The sequence below is a fragment of the Giraffa tippelskirchi genome, chromosome 12 (assembly GCF_054371585.1).
Source record: "Giraffa tippelskirchi isolate mGirTip1 chromosome 12, T2T-mGirTip1v1.2.pri, whole genome shotgun sequence".
In the NCBI taxonomy this organism is placed as follows: domain Eukaryota; kingdom Metazoa; phylum Chordata; class Mammalia; order Artiodactyla; family Giraffidae; genus Giraffa; species Giraffa tippelskirchi.
This window is the reverse complement of record NC_137286.1, coordinates 32,459,774-32,473,283: the sequence shown is the minus strand read 5'-3', so window position 1 is coordinate 32,473,283 and position 13,510 is coordinate 32,459,774. Positions and strand designations below refer to the sequence as shown.

General features: G+C 39.4%; 1 protein-coding gene across 9 annotated transcripts in view; it reads right to left on the bottom strand.

The window, feature by feature from the left end:
- The window catches only part of STXBP6 (syntaxin binding protein 6), a 257,691-nt gene that overhangs the window by 177,303 nt on the left and 66,878 nt on the right, over positions 1-13,510 (bottom strand). For 7 of the 9 annotated variants that reach the window (XR_014071667.1, XR_014071666.1, XR_014071665.1 and 4 more), the window contains exon 2: positions 7,714-7,902. Coding sequence is in view for 3 of the 9 variants with exons in the window: in XM_081551446.1 (XP_081407572.1) it covers positions 7,714-7,867 (154 nt within the window). In the remaining 6 variants the exon portion in view is untranslated. Of the gene's footprint in view, positions 1-3,200; positions 3,296-7,713; positions 7,903-13,510 lie in introns of those variants that run through there. The other 2 variants (XM_081551450.1, XM_081551451.1) reach the window with 2 other exon arrangements.

The following is a 13,510-nucleotide window of genomic DNA, read 5'->3' as shown; positions in this document are numbered from 1 at the left end:
TCCAATAGCAAACTATAAAGAATGTTCTCAAACTCTCATAATTGTTTTGAGTAGCCATTTGGATTATTAACAACTTGAATTTATCCCTATGTGATATATATGAAACAAGGATGAAATTTGCTATTAAAATTTTCAAGAGGGTTCAGAATCCTAGACCCTCAGAGCCCAAAGGAAGCTTTGAACTTGTCAAATGAATTGAATCCCAACAAAATTCAAAACTTTGACCACAGCCAAGCAAGAAGAAAGAGACCAATATGTATTCTTTAGATAGAACTGAGTATCAAAAACATACTATTATGTCAGGTATACCAATAAGTCAACCCAGAGAATTCCCCAACACAGTGAAATTTATCAACCTTAGCTTCAGTATCTCATGAATAACCCTTTCAGGTAAGTTTCCCCACTACCTCTCAGGCTGTATTTAGTAGGGCCTAAGTGGAACCAGCGGAGAAGGAAATGGCAACCCACTCCAGTACTCTTGCCTGGAAACTCCCATGGCAAGAGGAGCCTGATAGGCTGCAGTCCATGGGGTCGCTAAGGGTCGGACACGACTGAGCGACTTCACTTTCCCTTTTCACTTTCATGCATTGGAGAAGGAAATGGCAACCCATCCAGTGTTCTTGCCTGGAGAATCCCAGGGATGGGGGAGCCTAGTGGGCTGCCGTCTATGGGGTCGCACAGAGCCGGATACGACTGAAGTGACTTAGCAGCAGCAAGTGGAACCAGGGCATCTGTAAAGTTCTAGAGGTTACTCTAAGAAACACCTACGACTGGAAGCCATGGAGATAAAGAATATTATTGCCAAGACCAATGCTAACCCACATCATTACCTTCCATGGGATCTATTTTACATAAATGATTTCATCAAAGATCATTCAGGACTCTTTTTAATAAGAAAATTTTGCTCTCTACAAATCTAAAATCATTTTGAAAAGATTAAGATTCTCAGTTTTAACACAATATGTAGGAAAATGTATTAATCACAAAATTTAAAGTTTCTTCATGCTCCTTCTATGGAGATAATGAGCAGCAGCCAAGGAAACATGTTTATCCATTTAAGGATATGAAGGGTAGCATTATACATTATGCACACTGAATTAAAACAGGATCAGGAAAATCAATTTCAAACATGAAATTATGGAATGTTTAGTAGGTAATTGGCCTCTAATAGTAAATTGATATTAACTTCTTAGCAAGTTTCTAGTTTAGTCTTATAGGCCCAAATATCATGGAGGGGGCAACTGACTATAGAAATAGTTGCAGGCAAAGATTGCTTTACAATTTAAATGAGCCAACAGTTCCAAGTTATAAAGTCCACATTTGTCATTAGGTATTTATTAAGCTATGCATTTAAAGTTTTGAACTTGTCAACTGAATTGAATCCCAGAAAAATTCAGAGCTTTGACCATGGCCAACAAGCTGGAATCAAGATTGCTGGGAGAAATATCAATAACCTCAGATATGCAGATGACACCACCCTATGGCAGAAAGTGAAGAAGAACTAAAGAGCCTCTTGATGAAGGTGAAAGAGGAGAGTGAAAAAGCTGGCTTAAAGCTCAGTGTTCAGAAAACTAAGATCATGGCATCTGGTCCCATCACTTCATGGGAAATAGATGGGGAAACAGTGGAAACAGTATCAGATTTTATTTTTTTGGGCTCCAAAATCACTGCTGATGGTGATTGCAGCCATGAAATGAAAAGACACTTACTCCTTGGAAGGAAGGTTATGGCCAACCTTGATAGCATATTTAAAAGCAGAGGCATTACTTTGCCAACAAAGGTCCGTCTAGTCAAGGCTATGGTTTTTCCAGTGGTCATGTATGGATATGAGAGTTGGATGGTGAAGAAAGCTGAGCACCGCAGAACTGATGCTTTTGAACTGTGGTGTTGGAGAAGACTCTTGAGAGTCCCTTGGACTGCAAGGAGATCCAGTCACTCCATCCTAAAGGAGATCAGTCCTGGGTGTTCATTGGAAGGACTGATGTTGAAGCTGAAACTCCAATACTTTGGCCACCTCATGCAAAGAGTTGACTCATTGGAAAAGACTCTAATGCTGGGAAGGATTGGGGGCAGGAGGAGAAGGGGACGACAGAGGATGAGATGGTTGGATGGCATCACTGACTCGATGGACATGGGTTTGGGTAAATTCTGGGAGTTGGTGATGGACAGAGAGGCCTGGCATGCTGTGATTCATGGGGTTGCAAAGAGTTGGACACGACTGAGCGACTGAACTGAACCAAGAAGAAAGAGACTAAGGTGTATTCTTTAGATAGAACTGAGTACCAAAAGCATACTGTTATGTCTAGTATACCAGTAAGACAACCCAGAGAATAATTCCTCAAGACAGTGAAGTAAAAACATATGTCCACATAAAGACATGTACATAGAGGTTCGTAACAATTTTATTCATTATTTATAATAACAAAAAATCAGAACTCAGATGTCTACCTATATGCGAGTGAATAAAAAATTATTTTATAACTATGCAGTGGAACACTAACCAGCAATAAAATGAACCATCAATGCTTCAATTTAAGCATCTATTGTGTCTATACTTGGCAACATGCCCGGCGCTACAAGGAACACACTGGCACACAGATCAGATAGATCGAAGCACAGGTTTACGATGACACACAGCTGCTTCTGTCTGCGGGCTCAAAGGACCATCTAGGATAACTTCTCGTGCCTATAAAGGAGAGGGCAGTTGCTACCCCAGAGAAGGCAATGGCAACCCACTCCAGTACTCTTGCCTGGAAATCCCACGGACGGAGGAGCCTGGTAGGCTGCAGTCTATGGGGTCGCGAAGAGTCGGACACGACTCAGCGACTTCACTTTCACTTTTCACTTTCATGCACTGGAGAAGGAAATGGCAACCCACTCCAGTGTTCTTGCCTGGAGAATCCAGGGATGGCGGAGCCTGGTGGGCTGCTGTCTATGGGGTCGCACAGAGTCGGACATGACTAAATTGACTTAGCAGCAGCAGTTGCTACTCCCCATCCGGCGCAGACTGAGATAAGACAGTTAAATAATTCTTATGATCATCCCACTAGTGACTCTGTAAAACATTTTTGAGAATCAATTTTTTCAAGATATATTTACACATAATAAAATGTAACCATTTTAAGTATGTATTTTGATAAGTTGTGAAAAATGTATGCACCCAAGTAACTACCACCACAGTCAACATATAGAACACTTACACTGCAGGAAATCCCCTCATGTTCCTTTGCAGTCAGTCACCAGCTCCACCACCTGGCAACACCAATGGGCTTCCTGTCACTATAGCTTAAGTTGTGTCCATTCTAGAATTTCATATAAATAGAATCATACAGCACGTGGTCATTTCTGTTTTTTTTTTTCTTCACCCAATACAAGGTTTTTGAGATTCATCTATGTTGCTACATGTATTGATGGTTCATTTTACTGCCAGATTAGTATTCTACTGCATGAAAGTGAAGTCGCTTAGTCGTGTCCGACTCTTTGCGACCCCATGGACTGTAGCCCACCAGGCTTCTCTGACCATGGGATTTTCCAGGCAAAAATATTGGAGTGGGTTGCCATTTCCTTCTCCAGGAGATCTTCCCGACCCAGGGTTTGAACCCGGGTCTCCCACACTGTGGGCAGACGCTTTACCATCTGAGCCACCAGGGAAGTTACACAAAATACATGCTTACCAGGCAAATCACATGTAGATGTCATTTTATAAAACTATCATTTGTCTACCACATATCTAGCAGCCTCACAATATTCTCCAGCAATAAATAAAGCTCATAAGCTAAAGCTTCCTACATCATCTGCCCTCAAACAACCCAAAGAACCTAAGACTAAAGCCAAATGATGACTGGCCCCCAAAATATTTCCATTCTATGACTTTTAGTATCACTAGTTTTATACACACATATGTGCATGTATTCATATGTGTTTATATGTATACATAGATATGTATGTAAAAACATCCCTGCAAATCGTGGGCTAAATGTTTAGAGCAAAGGACTACATATTCTATTTTATTAACCACCATCTAAAAAAAATCCCTTAACTGCCCAATTATTTACTCAGAGAGTCTGAAAATTAGGCAAAATTTTCACTCTGCATAGTTAATATTTTATAAAACATGCATAAATTATAGCTCATATGCCTAAAAACATATAATAATGCTATTATATACACATAATATAAAAACATTCCTTTGATCAGCCAACTATTTAATGAACTCAGGTCTGATATACTATCACTAACATCACCATTCTACTGCATAGTTATAAAATAATTTGCTTATTCACTCACATATAGGTGGACATCTGAGTTCTGATTTTTGGTTATTATAAATAATAAATAAAACTGTTATGAACGTCTATCTACATGTCTTTATATGGACGTGTTTTTATTTCTCCTGGGTAAATGCCTAGGAATAGACTTGTTGAGTCATATGTATTCAAGTTCAACTTTATAAACAACTGTCAAATTGTTTACCAAAGCAGTTCTATCATTTTTACATTTCTACTAGCAAAAATGAGAGCTCAAAGTATTCTACATACTTGCTGACACTTAGTATTGTCAGTTTTTTCAATTTCAGCCATTACTGAAAAGAAAAAGTGGAAACCAATATTTTAGAATGTTAACCACAGAGGCATCTCAGTAATAAGTATCTGCATACAATCCAAGAAGTCAGCCAGGAAGTCCAATTAGAAACACTCAAATTCTATCCCAAAGCTCCATGAACGAACTGGAGAGGTTATTTCTCTCCTTGTGTGCAAGCTAAGTCGCTTCAGTCACGTCCGACTTACACAATTCTAACATAACTCAAGAAAGAGTTTATTTCCCCTGATCCAGCACCCTTCTGGATTCCCCTAGAGGATACAACCCACTCTGAAAAATAATAAGTCTCCTGATCACAGGCCTCTCCTGCTCAGACTGCCAAACACAGAAAAAATTCACACAGAGAAGTATTAGCAAAAGACATTCAACATACAAAACACCCATGCTTACATGTGTACGTTGGCAAGCTTTGAAAGCTTTGCTAGTCTTCTCTTTAAAAAAAGAATATAACTCTTTATGCAGTATGAAATGTGGTTAAAAATTATTTGCAGACATTGCCTTAATTTGGACAAATTTTGCCTGTTCAACATGGAGAGCTGGTTTTCATCAACCAAACCACAACAGTTGAAGGGCTTGGCCTCCCAGAAAGCATAGGGGGTTCGCTCTGATAGCAGGAGGGAACAGCAGTCATTCCAGGGCTCTGTTTCCACTGCAGTCTCCTAGGTAAGCTGAGATACAAAGACTAAACAGGACTGAACAGGAGATAAGGAAGAACTCAGAACCAAGCTCACCTTTCAAAGAAGCCGCCCTTCCCTCTGCCTGGAATGCTCCCCACACCCACACCACCTATTTTCAGAACCAGCGAGCCCTACTTTTCCTGCAGTTGTGGGTTCTCTCAAACAAGCCAAATCCTCCTAACACATGCTTTCAAATCATTATATTTTTCCTCTTTAACCTTTCCACAATTAATAATTATGTTTATTTTGGTGAGTAAAATATTAATGATTACTGCTCCTTCCCCACCAAACAAGGTAAGCATCATGAGCTTTTCTCCTAACTGAACCCCTAGCACTAAGAGTGTTCAATATATAAAAATTCCTTAATAAAATTTACATAATGAATTACTTGTTAATTAGTACAATGCTTTATCAGAGATGTAATGATAGGCCTCTATGCTTTGCATAAGATAGAAAGTAAAGGTGGCTGCTTCTTCCTCCATTATAAGAAAATTCAAACTGCAAAAAAACCGTGGTTGTCAAAGTTGCCTAGCCTTCTCCTGCCCCAGTTTCCATTAAACCAGCTGCTTCAATGTCAGATCTGCTTTGTCAACCAATCTTCTCAAAATTCAAATCCATGAAAAGGATGAAGACTTCAGAACTCAAGACTCTCCTACATTAGAATGCCACAGAAAAGCAAGTCTCATAGTTTCAGATTTTCAACCTGAAGGTCCTGGTAATTTATAAAGGAAATGCCATTACCCAGTAAGTTCCCAGTCATTATTCCCTACGGCAGGGGAAACGGTCAGTCTTTCACTGAGAGAAGGCTGTTAGAGGACCCAGGTAACATTACAGACTTCATGATCAGCAACAGGCTGACAACACCATGTGCCTTAAATGTAAACAAAACCATCCTCTTCGGACTTCCCTGGTGGTCCAGTGGTTAGGACTCCACACTTCCAATGCAGGGGGCACAGGTACAATCTGTGGTCAGGGAACTAGGATTGCACATGCCATCCAGGTGAGGCCAAAAATAAAAATGCTCTTTTCTCATCCACCTTTTCCGCAACTACTTGTCTTCAAGAAATCTCAAGGGAACGTTGAGAGACTTGAGCTTAAGGTAATTAGAATCACTATGCATCCATGCTCATCCCATGTTCAGCTCAGCCCAAATATAATACAAAACAAAATTTAATTTACCGCCTTCTATTCACTATCAGTACAAGCAAAAACTGCAGAACTGAAATTTAAAGATGTGAAAATACTTTTAAGACCTGAACCTTATTAATAAAATACTAGGAAGGTATTAGAAGAGGCTACTGAAGTCTTGAGTCCCTATTGCATAGCAAGCACTGCCCAGCACAGTAAAGGAATGCAAATGTCTTCCAACCCATCACCAATTTTATTAACCTAATCACTACTGGGGTTAAAGAAAGACCAAGATTTCAGGGTCAATCCTCATTCTAACCACTGAGAAGGCATTCTTACCAAAGGGCTGTTTCCATTTCATTTTAAACTAAGGCACAGTCCTAACATTATCTTTACATTTTCTTTCTGGAAAAAAGCTATCTCCACCCTGAAATAAATTCCAATAAAGACATGATCAAAGGCTTAATTCTTTTTTAAAAAAAAAGTTAAAAATGGATCCAAAAAAAAAAGTTTTATTCCCAAGCCACAACTGGAGAAAATTAGAAGAAAAAAAAAAAAAAGATGAATAAAGGCAAGCCTAATTTTTCCATTGCCCAGTTACAAGAAATACCAGAAACATTACAAATGTTCCAGGTCCTCAGATTAGCATCACCCACGGCTCCATAGAAAACTTATCCAAATTTTATCTCAAAAAACTTAAGATGAATCCACAGTAAGTCCCACAGATCTCCTACAATCACAAACAGAAAGAGGAAAAAAAAAATAATAATCACACAAAATTCTAAGCTTAATGGAACAGATGCCTCTTCCTGACAAGGAACAGCTGTCAGGCAAAGCTGTGATTTATGAACTGAGTCTACTTTCTCACATTCCATACGGTGTCGATATTTATCTTGAGACCAACTATTACTGATTATTGGCAACTGTTGAGGAAAAAAAAAAGTCTGTGAAACTCAGGCTGCTGGTAGTAATAATTATCCAAATACAAGGAGGCATTCTAAAACAAAAATCTCAAGAGGATAGCCCACTTTACATCAAGGCCCTAGTGAAGGAAAAGTATGGACAAACAGATGCTCTTAATGAAATGGAAAACACATTAAAACTGCACTTCATTACCTCTCCGTACAAGGCAACCTCAAAAGTCAAGGTGCCATGAGTCTCTAAGGATCTAAGAAGACAACAGACAAACAGGAAAGGAGTGGAAGGGCAGCCATGTTCAAGCCTTGAACTGTAGCCCTCCTGGATACTAGAATTAACTGCTTTAAAACAGAAGTCGTTTCTAATAATATTCTTATCCAGTTTTTATTACCTGACAGGCAGATGTAAGTTAAATATTCGCCTTGACCTCCAGTTGCCAAGAAAGGAATCTTTTTCTTTGTCCTCCTCTTGACCTGGACAGCTCCCAACATCCTTTCATCAAGAGGTGCAAAAATTTCCTTGCTGATCGCAGATTTGGCACTCATTGTCAACCAAGTACCCAGGGCACGCAGTGAGTTTTCTAGAGAAGAAAAAGAAAAGGCAGGTTGGAATTGGCATTATTGTAAAGAAACATACAACAAAGAGCAGTAGATTATGATCTGACAACCCCACTCCTAGGCAAATATCCAGAAAAGACAAAAACTCTATTAGCAATATAAATGGCCATCAACAGATGAATGGATAAAGATGATGTGGTATAGAAACACAGTGGGATACTACTTAGCTATAAAAAATTAAATAATGCCATTGCAGCAACATAGATGGAGCTAGAGATTATCATACTCTGTGAAGTAAGTCAGAATGAGAAAGACAAGTACCATATGATATTCCTTATAAGTGGAATCCAAAAATGGTACAAGTGAACTTATTTATAAAACATACAGACTCACAGATATGGAAAACAAACATGGTTACCAAACGGGAAGGGGTAGGGAGGTATATATCAAAAATTTCGGATATACAGAAACACACTACTATATATAAAATAGATTAACGACAAGGACCTACTACGTAGCACAAAGAACTATATTCGATATATTATAATAACCTATAATGGAAAAGAATCTGAAAAAGAATACATATATATATGTATAACTAGGTCATTTCATTGTATACATAAAACACTGTAAATCAACTGCAATGAAAAAAAATGAGCAGTAAGTTTATTTGCAGTTGAGGTAATTTTCAATTTATGGTTTAACCTCTCACTTGCTTGAAATGCATTATATTTCAATTATTAAGAGCAAGGCCTTCATATTTATAATAACTGAAAAAAATTCAACAAGAAAGGAATACAGATTTACTTGCTGAAAATGACAAATTCAACACAAAGAGATGAACAGCACAAAATGGGATCTAGAAAGTGTGTCAGTCTCCACCCCAAATGCATCTGACTCTAACTGGCAGGTGGCACCCGCCCCATTCCCATTCTACAAGGACCAGGATTTCATCGTTTTCAGTTGAGAAGTCTTTCCACTGTCGAAAAATCTTTATAAAGTCAAGAGGTTCACTTCGAAAACTCCTTTAACTCTAGTATAAATCGATTTCCCTAATTCTATTCATAGAGGAAATAATTATATCATCTTCCACATAATAACTATATATGCAACAGAAGACCATTAATTTAATCACCCTTCAGCTGCTTTGGATCAAGCTAAGTAATTAATCCTTATTTATTAGCGTCTTTCAATGGGTGCTATTTTCCAGGACTCCTCTGCCTCTCATTGCCATGCTCTGGACCCTCCACAAATTCTCCAGTTTCCTTAAGCCAAAGCGGACACAGAATTCTAAAAATATACCTAACCAATGCCAAGTATTTTGAAAATGTTACCCAGCAGTTCCCACATGCTATGCTCCTATGGTTAACTGGCACTGTGTGCCCAATAATTAAGAAAATAAAGCAGCATGTTGCTGACTCACAATGGGTCCCCTCTCTTCCCAATCCCTCAAAGTTACACATACACAGTCCCCATGTTATATTTAGTTTTCCAAAGCTGTATTCCCTAAAGGTCTTAATTATGTTTAGTTATGTCTATTACATTCAAGATCAATCTGAATTTTAACTGTATATCGTCCAAAAACTCAACTGTAACTTGAATAAACGAGTCAATGTTTTCTATGCCATCATCCCAGTCATCCTAGACGTCATCATCAATATTTTAATCAGTAATCAACATTTGTTCAACAAATGACAAATCACAACTAAAGGTGCAGAGAAGGCCAGCGGGTTGCACAGAGTGTACATGCAGAGGTCATGCAGGCTGTACAGAATGTTCAGAGATCCTGCAGAGGGATCAATAATACAGCTATACATGGCAACAGCAGATCAAAGAGCTGCTCAGTGGGTTGCCATGTCCTTCTCCAGGGGATCTTCCCAACCCAGGGATCAAACCTGCATCTCCTGCACTGCAGGAGGATTCTTTACTACTGAGCTTACCGGGGAACAGCTGAATGTGCTAAGCGATATTACTGTATCAGTGCTAAATTTTGTGAATGAAATGATAGCATTTGGTTATGTTGGCGATGTCCTTGTTCTTAGGAGATACATTATAAAGTACTTAGGGTTGAAGTGTCATGATGTCTTTGACTTAATATCAAGTGATTCAGCAAAATATTCATGTTATAAAACTGTATCTATTGATACACACACACATAAATATGGAGTAAGAGAGAGGGAGAAGAATGTGTGGCAAGATGTTGAAAACAGATGACTCTAGATGAACTTTACAAATAAGGCAATCGGTAAATAAACACCTATCACATGCCACCCCAATGCTGCTGCTACTGCTGCTAAGTCACCTCAGTCGTGTCCGACTCTGTGTGACCCCATAGACGGCAGCCCACCAGGCTCCGCCGTCCCTGGGATTCTCCAGGCAAGAACACTGGAGTGGGTTGCCATTTCCTTCTCCAATGCATGAAAGTGAAAAGTGAAAGTGAAGTCACTCAGTTATGTCCGACTCTTAGCTACCCCACGGACTGCAGCCTACCAGGCTCCTCCATCCATGGGATTTTCCAGGCAAGAGTACTGGAGTGGGGTGCCATTGCCTTCTCCGGCCACCCCAATGCTCAGTATTAAAGATATAAGAAGTAACTAAGATAGGCTCCTGGTTCTCCAGGAGCTGACTACTGAGTACATTAAAGATCTTCCTTAAATCCAGATGATTTATGATGGAAGACATGGAACATCCCTCCCAATGCAAGATTCACAAATGTTACCAACACAGCTGTCCATCTATAACTGGTCCACACCTGTAACTTTGTGGAAGGAAAGAGATATATTCAAAAAAAAAAAAGAACATTGCCCTGGTTAAAGAAATTTCTCCTGCTTTCAATTCTGTAAGTAGGTTTCTAAGTGGCACCAAGAATAAAGAATAAAAAGTGTTGGTGTTTATTACTAAACAACAACAACAAAATCTTTCTATCCATCAATATAGTTCTGTGGTCAGGTCGATGTGCTCAGATCATGATATCTTATCATTGCTAGCAGGTTCTTCATCCTAGCTGAGTACAAAATGACGACAGAATTTCTTGATATGCTGACCTCTAACAGATATCCTGTGATTTCCAAGAAGTTAGCAAGCAGAATTTCTCCCACTGTGATTTATCGTATGACTTTGCTAGGCAGGATATTACAATTTACAGGGACATTTTTTTTTTAGAGAGAGAAACTAGCTTTTTTCTAGCTCCAAGGTCTCTCACCTCTCAGCACTTGGGGATGCGGGAATAAGAAAGCCAATGGTAGCACAGTGGCTTCAAACTTCTAGGAAGTTTGAAGAAAGGCATCTTCCCAAACTCATCAGGAATTCTCTGACCAGTGCCTTCCCAACAGTGGCAAGGCTTCTGCTTTTCCAACTCAGATTCATACTTTTCTAAAATTGTGGTTAAAAGAAATAGAAAGCTATCATTTTATTATGCAAAATCTGTCAAGAGAAAAAAAAAAAGAAAGAAAAGCAATATGCATGTGTTAACAAACTCTTAGGAAAATCCTGCTCATCTTTTGAAAAACTGGTAAGAAATGGAAATGACCTCGTGTTGCTTTTTCATAGGGATATTCAGTGGCCAAGATCAAAAGGGAGGAAAAAAAAAAAGAGGAAAAATAGAAACAGTAACTTCAATGAGCACAAGTTTTGGAATCAAATAAACTTGGGTTCAAATTTTATTTCCAAAACTGAAGACCTATATGTGGGTAAATCTCTTAAAATTCCAGATTCTCAGTGTACTCACATGGGAAGATCTTCACCTAATTCATGGAAGGGCAAGAATTAGATGAAACAATGCGTGCAAATCACTTATTCTGGTGCCTGAATCGCATGAATACTTAAAATGGAATTTTTAAATTAACTCTCTAAGAAAAACAGAAGACACTCTTGCAGAAACTAAGTAAATGTAGCCTTCCATTTAGAAACTGTCTAAAATTTTTGTTCAGGACAAGGACATGAACAAGCCTGCAAGCATATGTGTATGTTTTTATGCTACTCTGGAAAGGGAAATTGACAGTGGATTAGAAGAAAATGAATCAGAAAGTAAAAGGACACTAATGTAGTTTCATAGAAATAATCTATGAGTGTCTCCCAAACCTGACTGCACATCTGAACTTGGCAAGGAGAGCTTTTCAAAAATGCAGACCCTTGGGCCCCTCCTTTACCCCCACCAAATCACAATCTTGGGATCTATAGTTTTAATCAACTCTCTAACTGGTTCTCCTGCAGCCATCCTGACACCTAATTAGGTGAAAAACTGAGAGTCTGGAACAATTGTATGGACTCTGAGGGAGAAGGTGAGGGTGGGACGTTCTGGGAGAATAGCATTGAAACATGTATATTATCATATGTGAAACAGAACACCATTCCATGTTCAATGCATGTGACAAGGGCTCAGGGCCGGGCCAATGGGATGATCCAGAAGGATGGGATGGGGAGGGAGGTGGGTGGGGGGTCCAGGAAGGGGAACACATGTAAACCCATGGCTGATTCATGTCAATGTATGGCAAAAACTATTACAATATTGTAAAGTAATTAGCCCCCAACTAAAATAAATAAATTTATTAAAAAAAAAAAAACAAAACTGAGAGTCTAAGGAGGAACTGTGGGGATGGAAGAGTGTATTCTCATAAGAGAAGACAGGAAGAGGATGCAGAGGACTTCTTTTCTCCATTCAGCCAGGCAGATTTCTCAGGTGTTATATCTTCCAGCTGGTAAATCAATGCCCTGCCCACGGCTGGACCCCTTTGTAAGAAAATCAAGATGAATACACAGCAGTGGTACACCTCTGGCCAGTGTCACTCCAATCTACATGACCCTGAAGGGGGATAGGATGTGCCACCCGGAAATATGCTGCTTTAGTATATTGATTGTTTTGAGCCAAAAGCATCTGAATAAACAGCAAATGCGGGGAGAGGCTTCCTCTGAATTCCCTTTATCTGTCTAAAGACAAATCTTCCAAAGGAACTCAGTTGTCACAAATTCCCTCTCCGGGAGTTTCATCCACAAGGAAAGACTGACTCTTGTCACAGGAAAGGCAACTAGAAGTCCACACACACTTAGACATACTTTGTCACCAACTGTCATACCTCCCATTGAGTCTTGTAAAGGCCTTTCACTTTTTCTAAAAATCATTTTCTCTCCCCTAAGAGGTCTACACCCCTTCCCTCTTCCCTACTAAGATGGTATGTAATCCTGCATTCTAAGCTGTCTCCGGAATTATTCATTTCCCCAGGGTATCTCCCATGTACAAACCAGGTGTACATGTTCATAAACTTCTGATGGGTTTTCTCTTGTTAATCTTTCATTACAGGGGTCTCAGCTAAGAATAAAAAATCTACCCGCAATGAGGGAGACCTGGGTTCGATCCCTGGGTAGGGAAGTTCCCCTGGAGAAGGGAACGGCTACCTACTCCAGTATTCTGGCCTGGAGAATTCCACAGACAGAAGAGCCCATGGGTTCTTCAGGCTACAGTCCATGGGTTGCAAAGAGTTGGACACTACTGAGCAACTTTTGCTTAGCTAGCAGCTAAGAATGCAGAAGAGTAAAATTATTTTTTCTCCCCTACAAACCATGAAAGTTCTCGCTCTTCCTGGTCCACAGCTTCTATAGGCTATAATTACAAAGCTTTCCCATCCAAGAAACCAG